Raw genomic sequence first — 27,997 nt, 5'->3', positions numbered from 1 at the left:
AGCCGCTAAAGCTCTGCAAAGTAGGCTCTGCGATCTTATTTAAAAGCGGGCCTCAGAATTTTACTGACTTGCTAGGGGTCACATAGCAAGAACATAAACTGAAATCTAAAAGTCCATGTCTTTAAAACCTGGTCTTTTATCCCAAACTAGACTTTAAAGACTGTCCAAGTTCCTGACTGTCCGCAAGTGTTGGTTTCCTCAACAGTAAAATCGAGAGAATGAACTGTTATCTTGCAGGGTTACTCTGAAGGTTAGAAATGCCCAGTGCCAAAGTGCACACAATAGGCATTTCAACTATTGTGTTGAAACATTGATGAGTGCATGGGGGCATTTAATGAGCAGAGGGAGACCCGAGATCGCTTTAAAGGCATTGGGGAGCTAAAAAGTTGGATCTACATACAGCTTCAGCTGTCTTAGGAGCTGGCCCTTTCCCTTCCAGGATACAGTGACCGAATGAAGCTCTGAGCGACAGGCAGGGGGCAGGGGCCTGACTCCAGCTCGGGCAACCTCTGCAGGGAGTAGGGAGAGAGGCGGGGAACTGGGAGGGGCGTTCCAATCCTAGTCGACAGAGGACTGCAGGTGCTAGGCAGAGTTGGTGTAGGTGGGTTCCGGAGCCCAGCAAGGGAGGGGAGGAGGCTGGGGCGGGACGGGAGGCGGGTGGGGGAGAGAGGGAGGCGGGGCTCGGGGCCAGAGAGGCTGTCCTTAGACAGCTCTTCCCATGCCGGGCAGTTTGCTGCATCTGGAGGAGCTCTCTGGAGAATCTCCAACCTCAGAGCGGGCCTTCTTCTACCGTAAGTACCTACAAATGAGCGCATAGTCCAGTGGCTGAAGATTAATTACTGGCTACAAAATCCTAAACAAAACCCCGAAAGACCCCCCTGCTGTGATTAATCGCCGTAAATCAAACTGCTCCCCACTCTTTCCCCCCACCTCCTTCATCCCTGCCTCTCTCCTTCTTTCCCCCGATCCGAGCTCCGCCTCAATGAGAACCTCTGGGCAATGTGGATATCCCCCCTTTCCTTTCTCAGTCTTCCCTCCAAACCCTAAGCAACGCTTGTACCCAGCACCCCGCGGAGCCCAACCCTTTTGATTGCTGGAGCCCTTAAAGCTACGAAAGGGGCTAGCCTTTAGATATTTTGTACATATCACTCTCGAAAGCACTGCGGCGCTGCCTAATAGTGGGGAAAGTGCTTGGGGTAGAGTACAAGGGGACCGTTAAAAAAAATAGCCTCAACTGCCTAAGTTGGGGGTGGGGTGAAAGGGCAAAATGGGCGTGGCCAGATTTGAACCTCAAAGGTTGTTCCCAAGTTCCCTGAGCATAAAATTCATCATCTTGGATGAAATGATATGGTACAATTCTGTTTTGTTTTGTTTTGTTTTGTTTTAATAATTGAGGAGTGGTCAGCCATGCTGAGAAATTCAGCTTTTCTGACCCCACTCCAGTTACCAAGAAACAAGACCCAGATGTCCATGTGGTAAGGCTGGATCAGGCTGGATCATGCTGGATCCTCAGAGGGCATTCCCTGGGTACAATCCCAGGTTGAACTCTTTCCTTGGCAAAGAATCTAGCTTCCCCCAATAGATCCTGGCCCCGTGCCCCAAGGGGAAACAGCAACAGGGTGGTGTCCAAGCTTTGACCTGGCATCGAGAAAATTGGGGACAAGGGGTTCTAGGGATTGGGATGGGAAGAGTTTCATTATGGTCTTATGCCAAATTATAACCCTTTCTGAAAAATGAGACAAAATACACCTGTTTACAAGAAACGGACACAGCATGCTGGGCACTATACACTCATTTCCATGATCGAAAATAATAATACCAGAAACACATTAACAGATAAAGAAAAGTTCAGAGACTGTAAATTAAGCACCCTTCAACACAAAAACATGAAAATCAGGGCCCAGCTCTTCTTGAATCTTCGCAGTGTCAACCTGTTATGTACCGCCCAGGCGTTTTGAAAACGAATCTTTCTACTTCTCCATTTCACTCACTGTTAGCCTGTTAGCGTTAGACCATGTTAGAGGCTGCTGGTCTGCGATAAGTTTAGAAAAAGTCATTCTCTTTTCCTCTTGTGGGAGCTGCATCTACCTCACCCTACTGAGGTAAGATCAAATAGCTGAAGGCAGACGGCAGACGGCAGACGGGATTTTGTACTATGAGTAGAGGTCTCAGGGAGGAGAATTCTCCCAAGTTTGTGCTGTGAGGATACACCTTCCCTAGGTGGAGAGGGGAGAGAAGAAAGACGATCCACCTCATGTATATGGAATACATATGGTTGGGAATGACTCCTGGAAAAATGGAAAAACCTCTCTGAAATCAAATATCTCTTCTCTGTTCCTTCAAATTCGAACAGTTCCACTTTCTCCAGGGGTAGTGAAAAAAGCTGCTTAGAAGCTAAGGGCAAGTTCTAAGAGGGATCTAATTCATACTTTCATTAACTATGTGGAAGCAGCTGGATTAACTAACACATACTCAAGATAGGGTATTAAGCTTTGGAGGTAAGGGATAAGGGTGCATTGTAAGCACTCCTTACAAGGGAAAGTCTTTATGATGAAGTAGGAGGTATGACAGGGAATGAGGAAGGGATCAGGAGAGATACTGGCTCTGGCTATTTGAGTGTCAGCCTTGGACAGAAAAAGAAACGTTAATTTTTATTTAGTATTTTCACTTTCAGCAAATTTTGTATCCTCCCTAAACGCCATTTGCCCCAGCCACAAAATGGCAGCAGTGGTAATGTGGTAATAATGTCTTTTTATTAAGCTGTTGGGTGCCTCAGATGCGTGTGTGAGCGCATGCTTGCACATGCTGTGTGTGACTAGTACAGCAGTGCACATGTCTAATTAAAAATCTCAAAAGGTGCGTCCACTTCCCCCACTCAGTAGGATTTCTTTAGGCTCGTTTAAGGTCACCTTCTGTGCCTTAGAAATCTCAGGGACAAATAAACATTTCAACAAAAATAATGTCTTGGATCCCAGGGAAAGATCTTGAGTAGAGAGCCTGGGAAGGGAAGAAAAGTGACAGACAAGTGGCCTTATTAACAAGCTAGTGGAATGTAAGGTTGTCATGAGTAATGCAGAGATCACACCGCAACTTGAAAGAGCAGAACTAGACCCTGGGCAAGAAAATGTCTTCTTTTAGATTCTACTACCTTTTAAGAAGAAGCAAAGCCTTCAAGACTTGAAATACACATCCTGCACCAGAGGGCCCATAGGCCGGGACAGGCTAGAGTGACAGCCATGATGCTTCGGACCTTCACTCTTTTGCTCCTTTGCATTTGTAAGTACAAGGAAGGGATGAGAAGCAACAACAATGATCCTCTTAGAGAGGCTGTTGTGAGCAGACTCCTGGGGGACTTGGGGAGTTTGTTGAGGTTGGAGGGGGGCAATGTTGAAAAGTAGACTTTCCCTTACCATTCTCTTTTCAGGGCTCAATCGGGGTATGACTTCAATGGGTAAGTGTCTTCCAGTCTGGAATTCTAAGGTACTGGCCTGTCTGTATAGCTTTGAGCTACCCAAGAAAAGCTACTTGGGAATCAAATCATCTTCCATTATGACTTGATTTCCTGAGAAATATGCAGAGCGTTCTCCTGCTTTAGAAGGAAGCCTATACCCCTGCTCAGTTGGATACCTGGAACAAATGCCCCTGGTACTCCTCTCCCAAACCCATCCAGGAACAGACACTCCCACTTCCACAAGAAGGCAGAAGTCAGCCTCTGGGCGGGTTAGAGTTAATTTTAAGGTGTGTTGTGGGGTGGAGAGGGCTGAGTGCTAATATCTTTCTGATTTTGGGGAATAGCAGCAGTGGAGTCTCAACCAGAGCTATGGATAGAGTCCAACTACCCCCAGGCCCCTTGGGAGAACATCACACTTTGGTGCAAAAGCCCCTCTCGGGTATCCAGCAAGTTCCTGCTGCTGAAGGATAACACACAGATGACCTGGATTCATCCTCCTTACAAGACCTTCCAAGTTTCATTCTTCATAGGTGCCCTTACTGAGTCCAATACAGGTCTTTATCGATGCTGCTACTGGAATGAGAAAGGCTGGTCGAAGCCCAGTAAAATTCTAGAGCTAGAAGCACCAGGTGAGATGGCAAGACTAAATACTCAAGAATATTCTCCTACTCTTAGCACTTAAAATCACCATCCCAGGGAAGGTTTTGTTGAAGTGATTCATTTACCTCAAATGTATGCATATATGTGCGTCACAGATAACAAATAAGTGCCTACTCCTTAACAGACAATGCATGTAGAGGACGCAGCTCTGGAAGGGTGGGGCAAGGAAAAGTTGTTCAGGGAAGGCTCATCTAAAGCCTATCTCACCTCTCCTGCTATCTAGGCAGCACCTCCCATTCTCTAACTCATATCAGTTCATTCTGTTTTATTTTCCAGGCCAACTCCCTAAACCTATCTTCTGGATCCAGGCAGAGACCCCCCCTTTTCCTGGATGCAATGTTAATATTCTCTGCCATGGATGGCTTCAGGATTTGGTATTTATGCTGTTTAAAGAGGGATACACAGAGCCCATAGATTACCAAGTCCCAACTGGGACAATGGCCATCTTCTCCATTGACAACTTGGCACCTGAGAATGAAGGCATTTACATCTGCCGCACCCATATCCAGATGCTCCCCACTCTGTGGTCAGAGCCCAGCAACCCCCTAAAGTTGGTGGTAGCAGGTGGGTGTGCCCATGGCTGCTGGCATCTGACAATTGTTATCCCAGGGATCATGGCTGGTTGAGCAAAAGTTTGTCATATTACTTGCCTTAGCCAGTTTCTAGGCCCTTCAAAGTCAATGAGGTAGAGTTTTTTGACATTTTCCTGAGCTACAAATTAGAATCATACATGCTTTAAAGCAGATAATCCTTTCGCTTGCTCGTGAGCCTCCCCAGCTGCTCAGCAACTTCATCTTATCATGGTTTTACTGTCCTGTACTTGTTGATCACCATTCATTCATTCATCCCATATTTATTGAGCACCTAATATGTGCCAGGCATTGCCAGTACAGTCTTAAAATTGACTTATTAAAAGGTTCAGTGTATTTTCAATGGTTTATTTAAGAATGCAAAACAGACTGAATCACTGTGCCCATTGATGTAAAACAATCAAAAGAAATAAGAAAAAAGGCAACAGATTCCTTCACCCCATATCACTAGAGCCAGTAAAGGCAGCACCAAGCTCTAAACACAGAAGACAACCCCCCAAAGGTCCAACTCCTAGAAAAACACACTCCAGCTTCAACTCCTCCATCCCATGCCCTGGATGATTCCAAACAAAGTTGTCTACATTTATGTAGTTTCTACTGCAAGCAAAATAGATCTAGGGAAATTGTGATGCTGCAGAAAGTACCCCTGATTTCTAGTTCCACCCGTGACACTGCTTCCCTGTGTGATGTTGAACAAGTCATGTCACTTCTCTGTACTTTTGTTTTCCCCATTCTAACACAGGATAACAGTACCTGTCCAATCTTTTGTACAATGTCACTCTGTGATTCAATTTCATGATCTGAAAAATTGCTATGAGAGTAATGCCTACCTCACAGGGTTGTTGTGAGGATTTGCCTAAATAACATGTATAGTGCCTGGCACATAAGTTCTCAATAAATGGTAGTTAATAATTTTATTAGTATAGCTTTTTCTTGAGGATCAAAATACAAAGGACGGTTTACCCTGTGTATATGGATGCTTGTGGTACACACACCCTTTCACCATAGTTCCCCACTAACACACATTTCAGCAATTAACGTTAACCAGGGTTTCCACTTCTCTGTTAATTTTAGGATGGTAGGAATTTTATATTATTGACACTCAACAGAACTAGACTGCCATGTTTCGTGACACATCCAAAAAGCTCCCATGAGTATAGGACAGAGCTGAGCCTTCCATAATAGATGAGCTATATAGCTGGGATTTGAGTTGGGATAAAATGGAGTCATGTGAAGCTAAAGTTTAATAGTACAGCCATATTAGAAAAACAATCCATAGAAATAAGGGTGGACCCCATTACCGGATTTCATTGGCTTACTGAGTTATTACCCAAATCTCCCTATTGACCTCCTCCAACTTCATGCTGCAAATGTTGGAAGTAGGCTCCTAAAGCAAGACTAATGTGTTCATATGCTCTTATCAATATTTCAGTGAAAGTTATGCTCTACAAGATGGAATCAAAGTCATTTTTAGAGGTGTAGATTTTCTGTCTGTGGGAGGAACTATATTTGTCATTTTAGAGACCTGAAGATACAGGGAATCGTGGATGTAGACAGTCCTCTGAGGCAAGCACCTATACCTGGATGAGCTCACAGTGGAGTTAGTAGAGTAGGATGGAGGGAGGGGGCTATAAGAGAACTTACCCCTGATTCTATACATGAAGAGGCATAAATCTAAGGCAAGAGAAGGAAGGAAGCCTACATCCCAATTACTGTTTTTGTCCAAAGAAACTAGGAGAATAAACACAGATAAGAAAAAAAAAAACTAGCCAAACTGTATCTTAAGGGTCTCTTCCCTTTCTAGGTCTCTACCCCAAACCAACTCTGACAGCCCATCCTGGGCCCATCCTGGCACCAGGAGAAAGCCTGAGTCTCAGGTGCCAAGGGCCAATATATGGAATGACGTTTGCTTTAATGAGGTTGGAAGACTTGAAGAAACCATATTACTACAAGAAGCCAATAAAAAATGAGGCATATTTCTACTTCCAGGCTCTGAAGACACAGGATACAGGGCACTACCTCTGTTTTTACTATGATGGGTCATACAGGGGCTCACTGCTTAGTGATATCCTGAAAATCTGGGTGACTGGTAAGACATGGGTATGCTATGGAATAGGTTATAAAGCTTCTTCTGACTCCCTCTCCCATCCTTTACTCAATCACTCAGCCAGGGCTAGTGGTGGTGGTCAGGAACAGAATTTGTGGACCACACTGGGGGATTTGCAAAGTTCAAACTAGAAGACAGAGGAAGGAGATAGCCCTAAGTATTAGAAGCAGTAGAGAGTTTTACCATTGGCTATTTGTATTTTGGGTTTCATCCTAGACACTTTTCCCAAGACCTGGCTACTTGTTCAGCCCAGCCCTGTGATTCAAATGGGTCAAAACGTGAGCCTGAGATGTGGAGGACTGATGGATGGAGTGGGTCTTGCACTCCATAAGAAGGGAGAAGAAAAGCCCCTTCAGTTTCTGGATGCCACCAGCAACACTGGCAACAATTCATTCTTCCTAAAGAATGTGACCTACAGGGATGCTGGCATCTATAGCTGCCACTATTATCTTACCTGGAAGACTTCCATTAAGATGGCGACATACAACACTGTGGAGCTGATTGTTGTAGGCAAGTGATCCTAACTGGCTTTAATTTTACTGTTACATATTTGCTTTTATCATTATTAGAGTGCTCTAATGAGGGAGGTTTTAGTGGCTCCTGCACTTTCCTAGAGGTACAAGCTAATGAGAAAACACTAGGAATATGGCGTAGGACTTTATTTCCTTCAGGAACCTTCTCTCTCGTGAGATTGACCTTAAGTCTTATCTCTCAGCATGACACAGCCCCACTGTGAGTCATGAAAAAATTAAAATTAATTTCCTTCAAGCCAGGGAGTGTTAACAGGTATGAGCTCTTCCAGATTGAAATTAAGAGGCAGTAGTCTTTAGAGAACCATGGAGAGGGGAAAAGAACTCTAAACACACAAAGTCTGAAGTCACTGACCAAATGTAAGTGAAAAGAGAGAATCCCAAATGGGGAGCTGTGAATCATTTGGCCTGGCAGAGGGTGCTGACTCAGTGTCATTTCTAACTGTGGTCTCTGGATTGGTTTCAGATAAGCCCCCCAAACCCTCCCTTTCAGCTTGGCCCAGTTCCGTGTTCAAAGTAGGAAAGACCATCACCCTTCAGTGCCGAGTATCTCATCCAGTTCTTGAATTTTCTTTGGAATGGGAAGAAACAACAACATTCCAAAAATTCTCAGTAGACGGAGACTTCATCATCACTAACATTGAAGGGCAAGGCACGGGTACCTACAGTTGCAGCTATCGTATTGAGTCACACGCTAACATCTGGTCACATCGCAGTGAGCCTCTCAAGTTGGTGGGGCCAGCAGGTGAGAAGATAACTTCCCATACGAGTATACTCGATATCCTGGGATTCTAAAACAATGCCCAGAAATATATGGGAAAGGGAGTAAGGGGTTGGAAATCAGGACCCGTGAACCTAGGCATGCTTTCCTTGGGTGTGCTACAATAACTCAAAGGAGTGGCCAGAATATTTTGAAGACTCCTTCCTATTCTCCAAGAACAGATGCTTGCTCTGTGACCGGCTCCCCTCCCCCACCATGACATTATCTGTCTGACCTCATCCCATCAAGGTTTCTGCTTCTGATCTCCTCTAGTCACAGGCTTCCTCCCCTGGAATTCCATTCTGAATGAAGCTATCAGGGTGTCCTTAACGGTGCAGTTTCTTTCCTTGCTGTTGCTAGTGCTGTGGCTACAATGGAAGTGTCGGAGACTGAGACTCAGGTAACTGTCTTTGCTCAGCTGTTGTTGCCCCGGCTAGCTGACTGTGTGCAGAATGGGTCAGTCTCCAGTTATAGTAAGCATAAGGACGCATTCTTAGGTTTCTCCTCAGCATCTAGACTTACAAGTCAAGGCATGCTCATTCCATCTGTTTTTCACCTCACGGAAGGGTCATTACCCAAGTGGAGTCATGTATAGGTTTCTGGGGCTAGAAGAATAATCAGAAGCATGTTCCCTAACCACTACACCTCCTACAGTGCCCTCATTTCCTCTTAAACAGCTTTGTCCACAAGACATTACAGATATCTTCCCTATTGATATGGTGTGAACATGCTTATAAGAAGCCGTGCTGTTTTATCTTCTGGCTTGCTAGCTAATTCCAATCCTATTTTTTCAACATTACCCCTCACATTCAAGGGCTAGAGGGAATATTTTAGTCCACTCTAGGTTCCTTACAAACAAGTTTTTCTGTTACTCTTGATTCCTGCTGTCTGTGCAGAGCACACTTAGGGTAGAGTTTTAAGCTAGTTAGGCATTTGATAAGACAATAAATGGAATCAGAGGATCAGATTGTTTCCTCTAGCCAGAAAATACAGCCCACACGATCCTACTGCCATTTCTTTACATTCTCCTTTGGACCATTGATTTCTGTTCCTAATCCCCATGGTTTTCTAAGGTTATCCAGTTGGCAATGAAAAGAGAAATGACCGTTCTTAATTGAGTAGAAATCTTACTTTGCCTACTTCCTTCCACCCCCAGCTTCTGGATATACCTCTCTGTCACCTTTGTGTGTCTGGGAAAGATAATACACAAGGAAAGATCACTGTGACTCTGTGTGTCTGTGTTTTCCAATAGGATCTGAGGGATAGTGTGCCAAGGCAACAAGTGGTTTCTGGGAGAAAAAAAAAACATCCTTGGAGTTTTCAAACAGTGTTCCAGGAGGTCAATTTTTATGCCCTTAGATCTGCCCTAAATTTCATATGCTTTAGGCTAAGCTCCTAGTGGGATTATCCTACTCCAAGAATCAAGCATCAAGGAATAAGACCAGAATCTAGATTTCATAGAAAGCAACTTGAAAAGTTGTTTTCCTGACCAGAAAAAGGCTGAGGATAGTCACTGTTTCCTAAGGCAAACAAAATTGTCAGTTGAATTTTGGCTTTATACCTCCTCATTGTCCAGGAGGCAGAGCCCAGCAACAGGGCTACAGATTTGTAGTCACAATCTATGTAGTGGAGGGATCACCCGCTCTCTGACAAGCTAGCTCAGGACTGACAGGCAGTCTTCTGGTAATTCATCAAGGCTACCTAGGGAACCCTTCCATAACAAAGGCAGGTGAGACAGGTCAGTCTGAAGACCAATACTACCATAGGGACAACTACTTCCAAACTTAAACTTGATGACTGAGAAACACTCAAGGTTGCTCTTTCCACCCCAACATGCAACCGCCGGGAGCTGCTGAGCTTCAGGGGTTCTGAGAACTGGAGATACAAAAGCACTTTCCCACCTGACATCTCATTTGCAGCAGCAACCTTATCAAGAGCCATGGAAAGCTAATATATAATACAAACTGGGGGTGGGGGGCAGACATGAGGGGCATACAGTGCAAGGGGTTTGTAGGCAGCTAGGCCCTCAAGAAGAAGTCATCAGTGTCAGAAAAGATTATGTCCCATTATCCTGGTTATACCCAATCCCTATTGGGTAGAGAATAAGCCAATGACATAAATTGCCGCCCCCTTCTCTCCGCCCTCCCCCTAATCCCAGCAACTCCTCTCATCTTTTTTTTTCTGGTCTCACTAGAGAAGCCTGGTTGTTGGGAACAGCTCAAGGGGTTGCCATGCTCGTCATACTCATAGCTCTTCTTTGCTGTGGTGAGTACAAAGGTGGAACAGGGGTCTGGGCAGCAGGCTGGGGCAGGGTCAGTCTTGGTGAACAGGGAGCGGAACCTGACAAGGGTTTCTTTTGCAGGGCTGTGCAATGGGGCATTGACAGAGGAGATTGGTGAGTTTTTTCCTGCTCCAGACTGGGACATTCCTCTCTGGAGATCCGAAATAACTACAGAGTGTCAGTGTCAGTGCCCAGGGAGTGACTGGTTGGGAGGGAAGGACAGCCAGGAAGGGGCACTTGTTAAAGCTACTGGCAACGTTCAGTCTCCAACTTTGTCTTTCTGCCTGTAAAAATTTCCTTCAGGCTCCTGCACTTTTGTGAGGCTCAGCTGAGACAGCAGCTCCCTTTCCCCAGAACCTGGAGAAAGAAGCAAAATAGGAAATAAAGGCTTCTGATTGAAGGGGAGGGGGCGTGTGATCTGGGTAGGGGCTTTAAGAGAAAGGAAAGGAGGGAGGAGGAATACCAAGAGAATGGCTTTATTAACTTTGCTGTTTCTAGAAATCATCATGCCAACCCCTAAACCTGAACTGTGGGCAGAGACGAACTTCCCTCAGGCCCCGTGGAAGAACGTAACCCTCTGGTGCAGAAGCCCTTCTGGCTCAACTAAGGAGTTTGTGCTACTAAAGGACGGGACTGGGTGGATTGCAACTCGCCCGGCCTCAGAGCAGGTCCGGGCTGCCTTCCCCCTTGGCGCCCTGACCCAAAGCCACACCGGGAGTTACCATTGCCATTCATGGGAGGAGATGGCTGTGTCGGAGCCTAGTGAAGCACTTGAACTAGTGGGGACAGGTAAGAGAAAGCTGAGGGTCCTCCCGGAGTGCCCCTGGAACTCCTGTGCTGCTGAGAGTAGATGGTGGGGGAGGGGTGAGGGAAAAAGTAAGAGGAAACAGACTGAGGAACTCAGGGATACATTTCGGTTTGTTTGTAGAGAAAGTAACTGAGCGTCCCATCCTCGGCACTTCCAAACTTTTGATCCCTCGCCATCACGCTTTGTTTTCTAGACATCCTTCCCAAACCTGTCATTTCGGCTTCCCTTCCAATCCGGGGCCAGGAACTGCAGATCCGATGTAAAGGATGGCTGGAAGGCTTGGGGTTTGCTCTGTATAAGATGGGAGAGCAGGAACCTGTCCAGCAACTCGGTGCTGTTGGGAGAGAAGCCTTCTTTACAATTCAAAGAATGGAGGATAAAGAGGAGGGCAATTACAGCTGCCGCACACATACTGAAAAGCAGCCCTTCAAGTGGTCTGAGCCCAGTGCTCCCCTGGAGCTTGTCATAAAAGGTAGAGCTGAAGAGAGTGTGTGGAGGAGGAGGGGCGGGAAAGTTCGTGATAGACACTCCTATGTCCACCACAAACTTTGCTGCTGGTACTAGGAGCCTGTGTCCAATCTTAGAGCCAGGCAGGCGTGGCTCTGGGAGTGCCAGGGCCTCTGGCTGCACGATATTAATAGCATAATTGTTATTAATAGCTTGAGTTTGTGGAGGGTGATTTAATTTTCTGATTATTTCCCCATCGATTATCTCCTTTAATTATAGAGGGAATCTTGAAGTGAGGTGAAGCAGCTACCATTTTCTTCTTTTACCCCGATGGGCAAATTAAGGCTCCAAACTATGAGTCACAAAGAAAGTTTAGTCTTTCAATATACTCCTTTGCCTAGTCAGTGACAGTGAGGATTTCTCTGGAGGCAATGAGGGAGAGGAGTGAGGGATCCCTCTAAAAACAAACAAATAAACAAACAAAATCATCAATGCATATATGTCTGAATGAAACACGTATATCAGACTGCTTCCTAAAACCATTGTTTGTTGTATTTGCTTCTTATTTTTTTGATTTGGGTTTGTAATGTTTTCTTTTTCTTTTCTAGAACTGTACCCCAAGCCTTTCTTCAAGACATGGGCTAGCCCCGTGGTCACTCCTGGTTCTAGAGTGACTTTCAATTGCTCCACCTCCCGGGAACACATGAGTTTTATTCTTTACAAGGATGGCAATGAAATTGCATCCAGTGACCCAGTCTGGGGAAACCCAGGAACCAGCACAGCACACTTTCTGATCATTTCAGTGGGCATTGGTGATGGAGGAAACTATAGCTGCCGTTATTATGACTTTTCCATCTGGTCTGAGCCCAGCGACCCCGTGGAGCTTATTGTGACAGGTTAGGGAAGGGAAGTCTTCATGGGGGGAATACTGACCCAAGAGAGTGGAAGGACTGCCAGTAAGAGGAAAGGACACTCTAAAGGACACTGAGAATGTTCTTAGGACAGTGTTTGGCATATGGCAATAAACTGTCCATGTAGGACAGCTGCTCATGTTACTATCGTCACAAGAAAAAAAAAAAAACAACAACAAAGGAGTGGGGCAGGCCAGTAATTTACTTCTGAAGAAAGAGGTGAGGAAGATAGGGGTGTTCAATCCAAGAACAAAACTCAAGTTGCCTTTTGGAGCTAATCCTTTTAGGGTTGGCCTTGAGCTTTGGGTTGAATATCTGCCTTTTCCTAAGCTGTCAGGGATTGGTGGCTGGATAGCCCTCAGAGAATAGGAGAAAACCTTGAAATGTCAGGTACATGTTATACAGCCATGACAAATGATCATATCAAAGGGTGTTTAATGTCATAGGAAAGGATTCACAATATAAACATATCAGATGCTTTATCCCTTCATGCACTGGGGTCTCAATTACATAAATACCCTCAGCTCAGGGACATAGTCGTGTGTTAAAATATAAGAGGAAAACTAGGTAAGGAATAGTTATATTTGAGTTGGTAAAATTATGTTTTCTTCATTAGTTTTTTATTGCATTTTCTAATTTTCTGCAATAAACATATATCATCTCCTATAACAAAATTATAAAAGCTATTTGCAAAGTGTGGGGAGCAGTCTTCTCTTATATTATAATCTTTTTCATTTTAGAATTCTACCCCAAACCCACTCTCCTGGCACAGCCAGGCCCTGTGGTGCTTCCTGGGAAGAATGTGACCCTGCGCTGTCAAGGAATTTTCCAGGGCATGAGGTTTGCCCTCTTACAGGAGGGTGCTCATGCTCCCTTACAGTTTCAGAGTGCCTCGGGGACCTCCGTTGACTTCCTCCTCCACACTGTTGGAGCAGAGGACTTTGGGAACTACAGCTGTGTCTACTATGAGACAACCATGTCCAACAGGGGCTCATATCTTAGTACCCCCCTTATGATCTGGGTGACTGGTAAGGACAGACAAAACATGGGGCTGGGATATGGTCGATTGAGCAGGGTCTGTGGGGGTTAATGTCTCCTAAAACTGTAGGGCAAATTATGGAGGGGGTTCAAAGCAAAGCACTTATCATGGAGGACAGCTAACAAGGTTGTATACTCATATCTCACCCATCTTTGTTCTCTGTCTAGACACATTCCCCAGACCATGGTTGTCTGCTGAGCCTAGTTCTGTGGTCACCATGGGGCAGAATGTTACTCTATGGTGCCAAGGACCAGTCCATGGAGTTGGGTACATTCTGCACAAAGAAGGAGAAGCCACTTCAATGCAGCTTTGGGATTCCACTAGCAATGAAGGGGCATTCCCTATCATCAATATATCTGGTGCTAGCATAGGACGTTATAGCTGCTGTTACCACCCTGACTGGATGAGCCCTATCAAGATACAGCCTAGCAACACTCTGGAACTCATAGTCACTGGTAAGGGGATGAAACAATGGAATGGGTGTTGTAGTGTAGATATGATTAGATTCACTGGTTCATGGAAGATATTTTTTAAGAACTCATATAGAGGCAAACAGTAGTCTCACCTCTTTATTTATGAGATAATAGGGGAGGTCATGGAGGAATAAACTTTAAAATGGCTGACCTCTGACCAGCAGTTAATTTCTTGTAGGTTTACTCCCTAAGCCCAGCCTGTTAGTCCAGCCTGGTCCCATGGTAGTCCCCGGAGAAAACATGACTTTTCAATGTCAAGGAGAACTGCCAGATTCGACATTTGTCCTGTTGAAGGAGGGGACACAACAGCCCATAGAACAACAGAGGCCAAGTGGGTACAGAGCTGACTTCTGGATGCCAGTGGTGAGGGATCAAGATTCTGGTGTTTACAGCTGTGTTTATTATCTGGATTCTGCTCCCCTTGTGGCTTCTAATCACAGCAACTCTCTAGAGATCTGGGTGACCGGTAGGTTCTGAAACCCAAGAAAGCCTTTAGATTCTGTAGTTTTTAGGCGTTCTAGAGGTTACAAATAGTACAAGAATTGGTGGACTTTAAGGTCACTTCTTTTAACTCTGTATTCTCGGTTTGGTTACAGATAAGCCCCCTAAACCCTCTCTGTCAGCGTGGCCCAGCACTGTGTTCAAACTAGGAAAGGATATCACCCTTCAGTGCCGAGGACCCCTGCCAGGAGTTGAATTCGTGCTAGAACACGATGGAGAAGAGGCCCCCCAACAGTTCTCAGAGGATGGAGATTTTGTTATCGGCAACATGGAAGGGAAAGGCATTGGAAACTACAGTTGCAGCTATCGGCTGCAGGCTTACCCTGACATCTGGTCAGAGCCCAGCGACTCCCTGGAGCTGGTTGGAGCCGCAGGTGAGTGGGTAATGCTTCCAGGAACGTTCCTGTTTTCATGCTACTGGGATCTCAAGAACAGTCTCCACAGAGATAAAGCAAAATAGGAGACAGCAAGGGTGTGGAGTTGGAGCCCTCAAGTATATCATACCTCTTATAAAGATGAGGAGAAAAATCAGACGTCGTGTTCACTTAGAGGTACTGAGTGACCCAGCCTATTCTCCTTGCACCTTGACTGGTCATTTCTTCCACAGCTCAATGCATGGCTTGCATGCGGCTCTGGGGAGGCAAGAGCGAGAGGACAACATAATATTTAGAGAAACACTGATGTGCGAAGCTACAATTCTGATTTTTTGATATACCACAGGGCCTGTTGCTCAAGAGTGCACTGTGGGTAACATTGTCCGAAGTACCCTGATTGTGGTGGTTGTGGTAGCCTTGGGGATAGTGCTAGCCATAGAGTGGAAGAAGTGGCCTCGACTTCGGACTAGGTAAATACTCACTCAGCTCAGCTCAGTTCCAGAAATGGAGTGCTGCTGGAAAAGCCATGATCCAGTTACTTTTCTGGCCTCTGAGTCCTGCTCTACAATTTGTTATCAAGACCCTTTCCCATTAGTTTTGTATCTTTTCCTTTGTACAGGGGCTCTGAGACAGATGGGAGAGACCAGACCATAGTCCTTGAAGAGTGTAACCAAGATGGAGAACCCGGCACTGCCACCAATTCTCCTTCATCTGCTTTGCAGGGTGTCTCAGTGGAACAAACAGTCCCAATATAATTACCCTCTCCTTTACAAGAGCTTTCCTCTTCTGTCTTTTACCTGCAGAGACCTGAGAATCCCACTTGTTTACCCTGGAATTCCACAGCATTTACTGCTTCTTGACCTCTAACCACCTGAGTTGGGTCAAGAGGGTTCTGGGAGTGACAAGTTCTACCAGGTCAAGCTGTTTCCTTTATCTCTATAACTCCTCACCATACTGATTTACTGGTGCATGCGATTCTGTTTAAAATGTCTTCTTCTGAATAAAGAGACTATTCACTATTTAACTGCAAACCAGACCATGGTAGTGGTCTTTTATTTTTGTTTGTTCTATTTTGCACTACGCTAGCAGAAATGATAAAGGAAACTTAGTACAGAAAGCAGTTCAAGGATTGGGTGCAGGAGGAGGGCAGGAGGACTTCCAAATAGCAGTTCACCGCTTAGTTTAAGTTATGGACACTGAACATGATGCCCTTCTGCCCTTTCATCCTGTCCCTGAATGACAAGGTTCTGTTCAAGTTAAACATGAGGAGAACAAACATTGAAGACACACTATTTTTTTACTCTGTTACTTGTAGGCCCATATATATAAGAACTCTTATACAGAGGTCTGGCCCTATATAGAACTTTTAAACTGGCCAAGTATGTCTTGTGACACTTATCAGCAACCACAATAATAATTGTGAATAATTAATACAAATTGATATTTCATTCCCTGTAAAGAAAGTTCAGTCTCTCCAAAGATCTGATCTCTAGTAGTGCAATCGCTGGAAGTAAGCAAGCAGTTATCAGGTTTGGTGTTTATCAGGGGATCTTTGAATGTCCATTCCTAGGACTCAAATTGGAATTGTCTCTTACTTTTAGTGGTTGATCCTTTTCCTGCATCAAAACCCACTTTGCTTCATGGATGGGAATTTAACATATATTAGACATGTTTGATGGGGTGGGGGGATTACCTACTTCCTTGTTTAAGACCTCAGAAGAATTGAGCTCTGGGTCCTACAGGAGGTTATGAGCCCTTCACACACCAAAAGAACCCTAAAGGAACCCTAAAGTTCCTTGCCTCCCAGTACTGTGAAATAACAAATACTGTTCCATAGAACAATATACAAGGGTTGAGCACACAGTGAATTATTTAACCTGGGGTACAATAAAGTTTATAAAGTAACTCTTATATCCTTACATTAGGAAGCTTATCTATCCTAGAAGTTAATGAAAAAGAATGCATCCCATTTCCCTTAATCCTGAAGAATGAAACACACTGTGTATTATAGGCTAATTTGTATTAAGCTCTGTGGAATGTAGAAGTACAAAGTCCCACTCTGATTTCCATTTGATGAGATTCTATTAGTTGCTTGTACTAATTTCTTATAGTGTTTCTAAAAATTGCATTTGAAAAGTGCCTTTGCATTTGAATCCAGCCAAACCTAATTGTTGCTTTGTGCTGAACATTACTCTCTGCCCTCAAACTCTACATCCTTAACCCTCAGTCTAGCGGTGCCTTTTGAACACTGGAAATAGGCCAGTCCTCAGTCCTTGGTTTTAGGATAAAAAAGTCCTTTGATGGTGCCCAGTTATGTTTTCTGTTCTTTGGGTGTTTCAAAGTATTTGTTGTCAAGGTTAGTGACAGAGCTGTGCAAGTTATCAAGGGATCATTTGATTGTTCCAACTGTACACACACACACACACACACACACAGAGAGAGAGAGAGAGAGAGAGAGAGAGAGAGAGAGAGAGAGAGAGAGAGAGAGAGAAACAGAGAGAGAGAGAGAGAGAGAGAAAACAGAGAGAAACAGAGAAACAGAGGAAAATATTTGAGAGAGACCCAGGGACTGAAAGTTAGAGTAGGCTCCACATTTGAAAAGCAGGGCCTGAAAAAGACAAACATGCCAGACTCTTGTGAAATGTACACATTGAGCCTGGGGTCTCCTGTGTCACCAAGGTTCAAAGAGAGGTACTCACATGCCGTCAGGAAAAAGTCTGAGAAACAAACTGTGAGAAATATTGTGACACTGGACTCTCAGTTGGCTTTCCTAAAACACTCATACACACTATTCTTTGACTCAGAGAACTCAGTTCTGCAAGTATTAGAAGGGAGGGAATACTTGTCAGTTAACTGTGAGATACTTAAAAGACAAAGATTCGCTCTGGAATTTAACTCTGCTACTCCCTGTCAAAGCTATGTCAATGAATTAAATATCTATTTATAATGCAGAAGGTGTAACAACTATCTCAATGAATTAAATATCTACTTATAATGGCAATGTAGCTTGTTTCTGACAATTCTCCTTGTGGTCTGTTTTCTTTTGTTATTTTTTTTCAACCTGGTTGCCATGGGAATCAGTCCCTTTACCCCTGGCTGGCCTCTAATCATCACCAGCATCAGGTAATTTCTGGGAAGTGGAATCGCAATTAGGGAATGAACCTTTACAGGAGAATTTATCTTTTTAAAAAGAAAACCCAAATGCCTCTGCAGAGTTGGAGAAAATAGATGCAAATCCCTGTTGATCATTGAGTTCCTACACTTTTGTCTCCACCATCCCAGAGGTATGAAGATAGTCTCATACAGGATCTCTTCTCTATAGCCACACTGATGTGTAGACATGAAATCTATTCTAGCCCCACCCAAAGGGAGCTCATCCCAACATGAGACAGCTTGAGAATTTCCACTTGGTGCATGGACTTTCTGACTGTGTGTATCCCTTTCGTGCTTACTGGTCCTAACTCAGACTAAATCCACAAAACAGTCCTTCAAAGTTTGGAAAATGGGAGAAGTCCAAGTCCAAACAATCTCCATCAACAGTGGTATCAGTGTTCAATCATCCATTCAGAAATATGTTTATGCTAGCAGTTCCCAATTATCTAGCCTCCAGATACGGCAGAGTTTTATGTCTATCTCAGTTCTGCCAGACTCAAGTAGAGCATCACTTTAAAACATTCAATTTACCTGTGTGTTCTACAAATACATATTGACTATTTTATATATGTATCCCACTGTCATAGGCACTGGATACGTTTTTGAGTGAAATATATATTCCTTGCCCATCTGGTATGGGAAGCAAATAGTAAGTATCATCAGTAGTAAGTTATATGAAATATTACATAGTAATCAGTTCGGTGTTGAAAAGCTAATCAACGAACAGAAACTTCAAGATTTATTGTCCTTGAAAATCACTGCAATGCTTGAAAGATGACTGAGAAGAACTCAGTAAGAAGGTGATATTTGGGTTATGGTTTAAAGAACACAAAATAACAGTAAGAAGAAATATCTAGGCAACATGTATTCCACTCAGTGGAAAACATGGGTGCAGTAGCCCCAAGACGGAAGTAATGCCTTGTTTTTTCAAGTTGTGAGTGAGCTCCTGTGGCTAGGGCAGAGTAAGGAGGAGCATAAAAGCAGATACTAGTCTGAGAGGCAATGAGAATGCAGCCAAGAAAGATGTTGGGGGTCTCTATAAGGACTTTGACTTGTACTCTGAGTGAACTATGAAGCCACTGGAGTTATATTTAAATGAGACCCTCCAGGCTTTTCTGGTGAGGGAACCAGGATGGAAACAAAGAGATCTCTAAAGAGGCTATTGTAGTGATCCAGAAAGAGGGGCAGCATTAAGCTAGGATAGCAGCAGAGAAGCAGTGAGAAATAGCCAGATTATTGATTTTTTTCTGTGGAGAGGCCCAACAGGAGTTGCTGGTAAGCTGGGTGGAGGGTGTGTTCTGTAAACATTTCTTTTACAGGATAGATATGTTTCACACGCTGCCTCACAGTGCTTCTCTCCCTAGATCCTTTTTATCACATCCTCAAGAAAGACATTTCTGATCCTTCCAAACCAGAACACTGCTTTAGGACAGATTGTCTTTGTGTTTTTCATGGTCCATTCAGAAACACTGTCAATAGGGCATGGTCTCTTGTGTTTACTGCAGTCCAAGGAGCACAAGAGCCAGGGAACGCTGAAGTGATTATGTTCTGGGATCTCTCTTCTCATCATTACCAGCACCTAACATTACATTAACAACATGAGTAGGCAGATCAAACTGTTAGCTCATACAAAATCTGTTGTCAACAAACTTCACATGGCTTATTTTTCACACAAGCTCTCGACAGCTCAGTTATTTCTTGTTCCTTACTCATGCACACGACATAGTTGGCAATTGGGTTTTAACTAAAATCTTAAGAGTTGATATTTACTCCTGTTATGTTTTGATTTCTGAGTTCCAGCTTATGAAACACACATAGTATCTCTTAGTGAGTCTCTTTCGAGAAATCTACAGATCGAGACTTACCTAACCATAACAGCTACTTAGTATAAAGCTATTTGCTATCATCTCTGGTCACATGTAACCATGAAGCAGAGCCACTAAGTTAAATATTTTAGCAAGTCAGCTCCTAACCAAGAGCAGATCTGGAAATTGAATTCAATTTTGTCTTTGATGAGATCTGGGATTATCTAGGAAAAGCATCTCTGTTGACATGAGGATGTTTCCAGTGACCGTTAACTGAGGAGTGAAAACTCACCCTGAATGTGGGTGACACCATCTCATGGGTTATTCTTCCCAAATGAAATAAAAAGGATAAAAGGAAAAAGAGAGATGAACAGTGACATTCCTCTTTCTCTGTCTCTTGGTTTACTGAAGCTTTGAGAACTGAGGATATGTCTTACCATCACCATGGACACCACCATGCCTTCCCTCCCATGATGAACTGTACCCTAAAACCAGTTCTTCCTTCCTTGAGTTGCTTCTGGCCAGGTAGTTTGTCACATTCATGAGAAAGGTAAGCTAATATGACTGGTTTCCAAAACCAGACTCTTCTATCCTAACCTTCTTGGGACAGAATGAATGTACAGGTTTTAGTAGCTTGATCACCTTCCCACCAGGTTAGTTTATTTATTTTCTTAAATGACACATCCACTTAGCACAAAGGCTCTCATTCAGTATTTTCCATTAATTAAGCATTTTGATCCTTCAATAAATGCTGGAGGTCAGGCCTATCATTGTTCATATTTTTGAAAAGAAGGAAACATACACACATTGGAGTTAAGCAAGCTAGTAGGTCGCTCAGTTAGCAAGTATTAAGAACAGAATTTGGAACCAGGCAGTCTGGCTCCACACTTCATGTTTGTAATCACTGAGCTATGCCGTCTCAGGTTTCTGTGAGATCCTGACATTGCACTCTCAAGGGAAGAAAGGGCCTCCTCCCAATTCACTGTCCACTGCCAATGCAAAACCTGCAGCCCTCCTGTGAGAATACACACCCCTTTCCTCCTCTCTCCCTTCTTTTTCAAGAGAGGTTAGACTTTAAGCTTTAAGGAGTAATCCTTCCAGATTACCAAATGTAGTCCTAATCTTTAACATTCCAGTCCAGGATTCCTTGCCTCTCTGCTCCAGTGCAAATGAAATTCTTCCAATTTTCCTCTCTAGGGGGATCAAATGGTGCTGCAATTGTAGATAGGCAACATGATGTGGCCCACTTTCTGAAAAAACATAGTAGGTGGTAAATAGGCTTGGGGAAGAAACATGTTCCCCAATGACCCTCCCTGCCATCAACATGGGACTATGATCACCAGAATTATCATACCCTGTGGTCAATGACCTAAGTCTATGGAATTCTGGTTCTAGTCGTGTTTTCAACTGGTTGTGGTCAGGATTTGTGGGGAAACTGAAAGCACTCAGCCGACTTACTACCGGCCAATCACAGATTACGTTTGTTGTAAAGTCCACGTTGCCGTTAAAAAAATTATACATTTTAAAATTAGCCCACAAAGTATTCAGTTTCATTGTGGTATTTTCAAACACAGGTTCTTCTTCTTCTTCTTCTTCTTCTTCTTCTTCTTCTTCTTCTTCTTCTTCTTCTTCTTCTTCTTCTTCTTCTTCTTCTTCTTCTTCTTCTTCTTCTTCTTCTCCTCCTCCTCCTCCTCCTCCTCCTCCTCCTTCTTCTTCTCCTTCTCCTTCTCCTTCTCCTTCTCCTCCTCCTCCTCCTTCTCCTCCTCCTCCTCCTCCTCCTCCTCCTCCTCCTCCTCCTCTTCTCCTTCTTCTTCTTCTTCTTCTTCTTCTTCTTCTTCTTCTTCTTCTTCTTCTTCTTCTTCTTCTTCTTCTTCTTCTTCTCCTCCTCCTCCTCCTCCTCCTCCTCCTCCTCCTCCTCCACCTCCTCCTCCTCCTCCTCCTTCCCCTCCTTCCCCTCCTCCTCCTCCTCCTCTATTCTCTTCCATCCCCTTGTCCCACATTGTTCCCTTCAATTCCCAATAACCTAGTCCACTTTCATGTCTCATGTGCTCTGTAGCCCTCTTTTCATCCTCAACAAATCCTTTGCCTCTCTCATGTTACCCTTTTAAGTTTTGTGACATGAACTTAGCTTAGGCTCATCCTAGACTCCTCATCCATCCTAGACTCCAGAGAATGCCACCATGCCTAGCTTCAGTTGCTGCTTTGGAAAAGTTTCATGTACTGGTCAAATCACCTATACACTTGTTTTATGCCCGTGGTGGAAAATATTTCTTGCTTCTTCAGAAGATCATCTTTGTATCCAAAAAAAGGTATAAGATGTGAAATGATTAGCTAACGCAGAGCTTCCCAACCTTCCTAATGCTGAAACTCTTATTGCAGTTCCTCATGTTGTGGTAACTGACCCCAACCACAAATTATTTTCACTGCTTTTAATAAGTGTAAATTTGCTACTGTTATGAATCATACTGTAAACCTCTGATAAGCAAAATACTTGATATATAGCCCCCGTGAAAGTGTCATTAGACCCTCAAAGGGGTCATAACCCACAGGTTAAGAGCCACTGCTCTAACAGCATGTTCAATAGGAGTCAGAATTCATTTTGAACTTGTGACAAACCTTGGAAGGGCTAGAAGATGCTAGTAAATGTGTCATAATTAACCAAATCTCTCTCAATTAGTAGCATCTCTGCTTGTGTTTTATTCTGTTTTGGTTCCAATGGTGGAAGTGAGCCTATTTATCTACATACAGTCAGGTTTTTCATTGCTGTGACAAAATACTGGACAGAAAAATTTAAGGAAAAAGGGTCTGTTTTGCTCACAATTTCTCCATCATAGCAAAGAAGGAATGTTAGTAGGTAGAGCAGTCCTACAAACAGATATACTTTAGACATAGCTTATTTCTGACACTATCTTTTCTCCTGGGTACATTCCTTGTAGCCAGGACCCATGGAGACTCACAGAAACCCATGAAGACCAGGTCTCTGCTGCTGAAACAAATAAGATCTGGAAAAGAACCGTGGTGTGAAGCCTGTGGGTGGGTTAAGTTGACCAGAGCAAGTCACTTCTTTATTACTTTCATTTTTACACTGGAAAGTGGGGATTGTCAGATATATGGCCCATGCTATCCAATTCTTTATGTTGTATTGTTTTGTTAAAGGCTTCTTACATATAGGTGAAGTGGCCTCTTCAGTTATCAGCTACCTATAGGGGCAAGGAAATTCTTATAATGTCTCCAGATTCATACACATTGGCTCAAAGAACAGGTGTAACATGAAATTCTTCCTTTGGTCATTCTTTTTCTAAGTAAAAGATGTAGGTTTACCTCAAATATAGCAACAAGAGGAGAACAATGATTAAATATGCTTTCAATCATTTAATTTATTATTTATTTTTTATTAATTTTTGTCAAATAGTCAACTCCAATAATGGACCTTATAATTCTATTAGTTTAGCCCTGTGGTCTCAACAGCATGTTTAGTGATCACACTCTACTCACACAAAGTAGGATTAAATGAAATATCAAGGGCCTGGAGAGATGGCTCAGGTATAAAGAGCATTGATTGCTCTTCCAGAGGTACTGAGTTCAATTCCCAGCAAGCATATGGTGGTTCACAACCATCTGTAATGGGGTCTGATGCCCTCTTCCTGTGTGTCTGAAGACAGCTATAGTGTATTCATATAAATAAAATTAATATTTTTTAAAACAGTGGCTGGCTTTCTATGTAAAGAATATTCAAGATATACAAAAAATAAGTTTAAAAAAATAAGAAATGTCAAGTTCACTGGAAGCACTAGGCCTTTTGTGGAAGTCTTCCATTCCTTCTGAGATTGTGCAGTTAATTTCCAAGTTGAAATACACAACTTCATATGTTCCCCAACCACATTAGAATAGCAGCCATACCTCCTTTGTTATGTTTCTTCCTTTAGCTATCTGCCTATACATAGACTTAGCCTTGACCAACACTATACTTTGATCCATATATCTTCCTAATTTATTGTGGTTCCCTAATCCCAAACATTTTGCATATGACCACTCAATACGTTGACCATCCAACTACCCAGATTATCAACTATGTCTTTTTTTTTCCAACCTGCCCAAAAAAGGTACTGCAGAAGTGTTAGCAAAGTCCTTGGAAGTCCAGGTAAATGATTTTTGTGGTTTCCTCTTGGAGGCCCATCCAAAAGGAAATGAGCCCAATCTGGCATGACTTGTTCTTAATGAACCCATGCTGCTCCCTGGTGATTAGAAAATCCCCTTCCAAGGACTCAGAAACCATCCTCTTAATAATCTAGTCTAGAGTTTGCTGGAGATCTACATAACTGACCAGGTGAATGTTTGTAGGCTTCCCTTCCTTTATGAAAAAATCATTCCAGTATTTAGGCTGATAATATCTTTCTCGTAACCTAAAAGCCCTCAAAGAGCTTACAAGACAGGCCAGAACAAAACAGCCAAACAATCAAACAAACAAAAAACAATACTAGATGGAATGCTATATATTACCTCTTTTTCATTTTTCTGAAGTGGGAGGATGCACCTTTGTTAGACCAATGTAGAAACCCTGTAACTAAGGTCGTAGACTTAAAGTGACATGTTTGAAAAAAAAATCCAGATATTCAATTGGAACAGAATGGTTGCCTATGCAAAGGTGTTTCCTCTGATGTGCACTTTAAAGAGCTTGGGCATACTCTAGCTCAGAGCCTCTTAACCTTTAATGTGCGTGTGCATTGCATTGATCCATAGGGCTCCAATTCACTGCATCTGAGACTACATCTGAAACTTTATGGTTCTCACAGATAATGTCTGTGTTGTTCCTGCACAGACAAGGGTTTCTGGAAAAACATTCTGGAATAGTGATTAGAGAACCTTGCTTACACACATAATTCCCTTCATGGGCTTTGAAATATTCCCATGAAAGACAACCCTGAGAGGAAATACATCAGTGTGAGACCTTGGCATCTCACAGTCTTTCAGATTAATTTTCATGCACAGCTAGGTTTGAGAATACTCGCCTAAAACTAGTCAGAGTTTTTTTTTTCCTTTGGCTACTGGCTTCTCTTTAGATAAGGTATGGGGAACATATCCCGTGTGCTGGGCTTGGTCTGAAACACTTGTCATTCCAGCACAGGGAATGTAGACTCAGGAGGATCAAAACTTCAAGGCCATCCTTGGCTATATTGAGTCCAACCTGGGATAGATGAGACCCTGTCTCAAAAGCAAGAACAAAAGCAAACAAACAAAAAAACCCAGCTTGAGTAAGTAACTCACGTTAGACTCAATGGATTACGCAAAAGAAGATATGGGGAAGTGGTTTGTTGGGAACTAAAATTCATTATATAAATATATGAAATTGTCAAACAATACATTTCTAAAACCATCAAAGCAGAGCAAATTCACCCTTTTTCTTTCAACTGCTGAGGTGCAGAGCCCCACTTGCAGCAAACCAACATGTGGATATGCTTCCAGGCAAACTGACGTTAACTAAGCAAATTGGACGTGTTTTAAGATGCCCTATTTCAATGGCGATGATTTTTAGGGTTAATGGCTTTCCTATTTCTGTGTGCTGCAGTAATTGAAAGGCTGGAAGGGTGGCATGTGTGGGAGGAAGAATAGAGAAGAAATAAACTCATATTTTCCCTGTGGGTCATTTTATATAATACAATCTCTTGTAGAACAAGTAAGAAAATTATGTAGAAATGACAAGGTTGTAGTTTGGTTCAGGACTCTAAACATCTCAATATCATTTTGTCTTTTGATCAGTATAAACATACACATAAAACAAAATACATTTCATTTCTTGGAATGAAGAAATGAAGGAGGGGGCAAGGACTGGAATAGTCACAGCAAGTGAAAGAATATGAGATGCAGAGTAGGAAACCTAAGACCCAAAGCAAATCATTCCAAAGTAGATTCACCCATGAAGGTCCCTTGTCACAAAGCTTAAAGTTCTGCAAAGGAGAGGAAGAGTCCTGTCACGGAGGGCAAGCATTGGATTGTATGGAACTCAGAATTGCTCAATTGAGCGATCCTGACAGAAACCTTCTGCCTGGTAGCCAAGCAAAGGGAGGAAGCATATCGGTGTGCAGGCAGAGTGTGTGAAGGGCAACAGTTTGGCTGGCACCCCAGGCAGGGGCATACCAAAGGGAGAGCAGCCAAGGAAGGCGAAGCTCAAAGAGGAACAAAGAGCAGACTGGATGGTGGCACGTCTCAAAAAAGTTCTAGGCAAGATTCCTCTCTGGGCAGCAATTCTTGCTGGCGCCAGACCTGACAGTCCTTTGGGACAGCATGGAAAAGGGCCACACTGAGGTCTACAGAGAGGGTCATCATTCTTATATTACTGACCATGCCACCACAGGAGAGAACTAACTTTCTACACTGGCTGCACATAAGAGGATTTAAAAATGGAAGATCTGGAAGAAAGAATATTAGTGGATCCTCAGTACTTTTCAGTAAATGCCCTGTCATTCACTCATCCCTTCTGGAGAATTTTGAAGACAAAAGAAAAATGAAACTTTTTTAGATTGCCCTGCTTTAAAATCCAACCTGGCCCCCTACTCAACTTGTTGGCCCCCAACACAGCTTGTACCCATACACCTTACCCATTTCAGACCCCAGAAACAGTCACTCCTATGGGCATTTCATACTGTTAGCCTAGTGACCTCAGAAAGGGGAAAAAAGACTTGCACAAACATGTGACTACAGATGTCAACTATCAACTAAATACTGCATAGCTAAAAAGCTAAAGCAAAACAAAAAAAATATTCAAAAAACAGTGGAGATGAGAGGAATTTTTTCACCATAAATAGCTACAGAAGGAAATATTTGGGGAGGTAGATGCAACAGCACAAAACTTCCAATCTTCTTGAGTTACTTAGTAACTCTACTAAAGGGCTAAAAATAGTTCTGTCTATCAGCTACTTGTGATTCCCTTCCTTCTTCTGTGGGCCTTTGGAGTGTCCTGAGTTCTCTGTGAAGCTGCCCAATTTACTCCCTTCCCAAAGTATACACACACACACACACACACACACACACACGTACATGTGGTAGTATATATAGATTATCATGAATATATATGTGATATCATGGATATATATATATACATATATATATATGTATGAAAAAAGTCAGTTTGTAGGAAGAGTTCCAGGTATGAATCATCTTCTTTGCCACTTATCAACACGGCAGCTCATTAAAATTCCTCCAAATGAAATCTTTATGTAAATTTATAGCAAATAATGATAGCACTCATTTCTGATCTTCAGACTGGTTTTTGGGATTAACATCTATACACATACAGTGCCTAGCATACAGTACACAATCAATTAATGATAGTATTATTTATCTATTCTATAGACCTCTTTATTAAAGACCATAAAGAAAAGAACAGATGACATTGGGTGTCATACAGTTACATCAAATTTAAAGGGAAAATGTAAGGAAAAAATATAACTACTACAATCTTCAATAATCACTGAAGCATGAATAGAAGTAACCTTGAGCTGTATCTGCCTTAGGCTTGCTCAACTTCAAGGGTTTACTTTTAATTTATGTTTAGACTATAGCCTGGGGTACAGATTGAAGTGTCTGGCCTAGAAGTCACATAAGCCTGTGACCTTGTGCAAATCTCTCAGTTTCTCTCGTCTCAGTATCCTCATCTGTGGGAAGAGGACAATAGAAGCAGCCTACTCATGTCGCAGTTAAAAGGCAGTGGAAAGGGAAAGCAGTGGAAAGGGAAAGCAGTGGAAAGGGAAAGCAGTAGTCTTTGACTTTCTTGTGTTCATACTGTCTTAGGATTGCTGAGCTTGTGCTTTGTCGTGTCCACACACATTTATGGAGGTCTGCTTCACACTTGGGTACTCCTATGCTTTCTGGGAAAATTTGACCTGACTTATTTCCTTCCAGCCATTTAATTTATTTCAATCATCCCACCAGAAAAAGAAAGGAGCAGAAGGAACACACCTCCAAATCTATAGGAGACCCTTGCGATTTAGTAAGCATAAGAGGGAGTGTAGGATGGGAGGAAGACACAGGAAATTATTATTCTTTGTTGTTGTTGTTGTTGTTGTTGTTGTTGTCACTCTCTTATATGTGCTATATAAGTCAGTAGGGC

At 43.0% G+C, this 27,997-nt stretch overlaps 1 protein-coding gene across 15 annotated transcripts; it reads left to right on the top strand.

The window, feature by feature from the left end:
- The first annotated feature begins 543 nt into the window (after window positions 1–543).
- Window positions 544–15,963, top strand: Igsf1 (immunoglobulin superfamily, member 1). 15 transcript variants are annotated; one of them, XM_087599671.1, is made up of 21 exons: window positions 544–601; window positions 730–791; window positions 3,139–3,276; window positions 3,425–3,451; window positions 3,799–4,080; window positions 4,388–4,675; window positions 6,506–6,790; window positions 7,025–7,318; window positions 7,832–8,083; window positions 8,372–8,498; window positions 10,293–10,363; window positions 10,461–10,493; window positions 10,878–11,168; window positions 11,381–11,659; window positions 12,243–12,530; window positions 13,286–13,573; window positions 13,752–14,039; window positions 14,236–14,523; window positions 14,654–14,932; window positions 15,279–15,402; window positions 15,552–15,963. In XM_087599671.1, the coding sequence occupies exons 3-21, from the start codon at window positions 3,237–3,239 to the stop codon at window positions 15,685–15,687; spliced, it is 3,960 nt and encodes a 1,319-aa protein (XP_087455797.1). In that variant the 5' UTR covers window positions 544–601; window positions 730–791; window positions 3,139–3,236; the 3' UTR covers window positions 15,688–15,963. The 15 variants fall into 15 exon arrangements, with proteins under 15 accessions (XP_087455797.1, XP_087455794.1, XP_087455795.1 ...); XM_087599668.1 differs by having other exon boundaries at window positions 7,805–8,083; XM_087599669.1 differs by having other exon boundaries at window positions 3,796–4,080.
- Window positions 15,964–27,997: the final 12,034 nt, after the last annotated feature.

The sequence above is a fragment of the Rattus norvegicus genome, chromosome X (assembly GCF_021556685.1).
Source record: "Rattus norvegicus strain SHRSP/BbbUtx chromosome X, alternate assembly SHRSP_T2T, whole genome shotgun sequence".
Classification (NCBI taxonomy): domain Eukaryota; kingdom Metazoa; phylum Chordata; class Mammalia; order Rodentia; family Muridae; genus Rattus; species Rattus norvegicus.
Note: the sequence above shows the minus strand (reverse complement) of the source record. Positions and strands in the feature narration are given on the sequence as shown.

Coding starts and splice junctions, on each gene's coding strand:
- Igsf1 (XM_087599666.1), top strand. CDS start 3,237: ATGATGCTTCGGACCTTCACTCTTTTGCTCCTTTGCATTT. Junction 4,676..6,505: donor CCTAAAGTTGGTGGTAGCAG/GTGGGTGTGCCC, acceptor TTCCCTTTCTAG/GTCTCTACCCCAAACCAACT. Junction 14,524..14,653: donor TCTAGAGATCTGGGTGACCG/GTAGGTTCTGAA, acceptor GTTTGGTTACAG/ATAAGCCCCCTAAACCCTCT.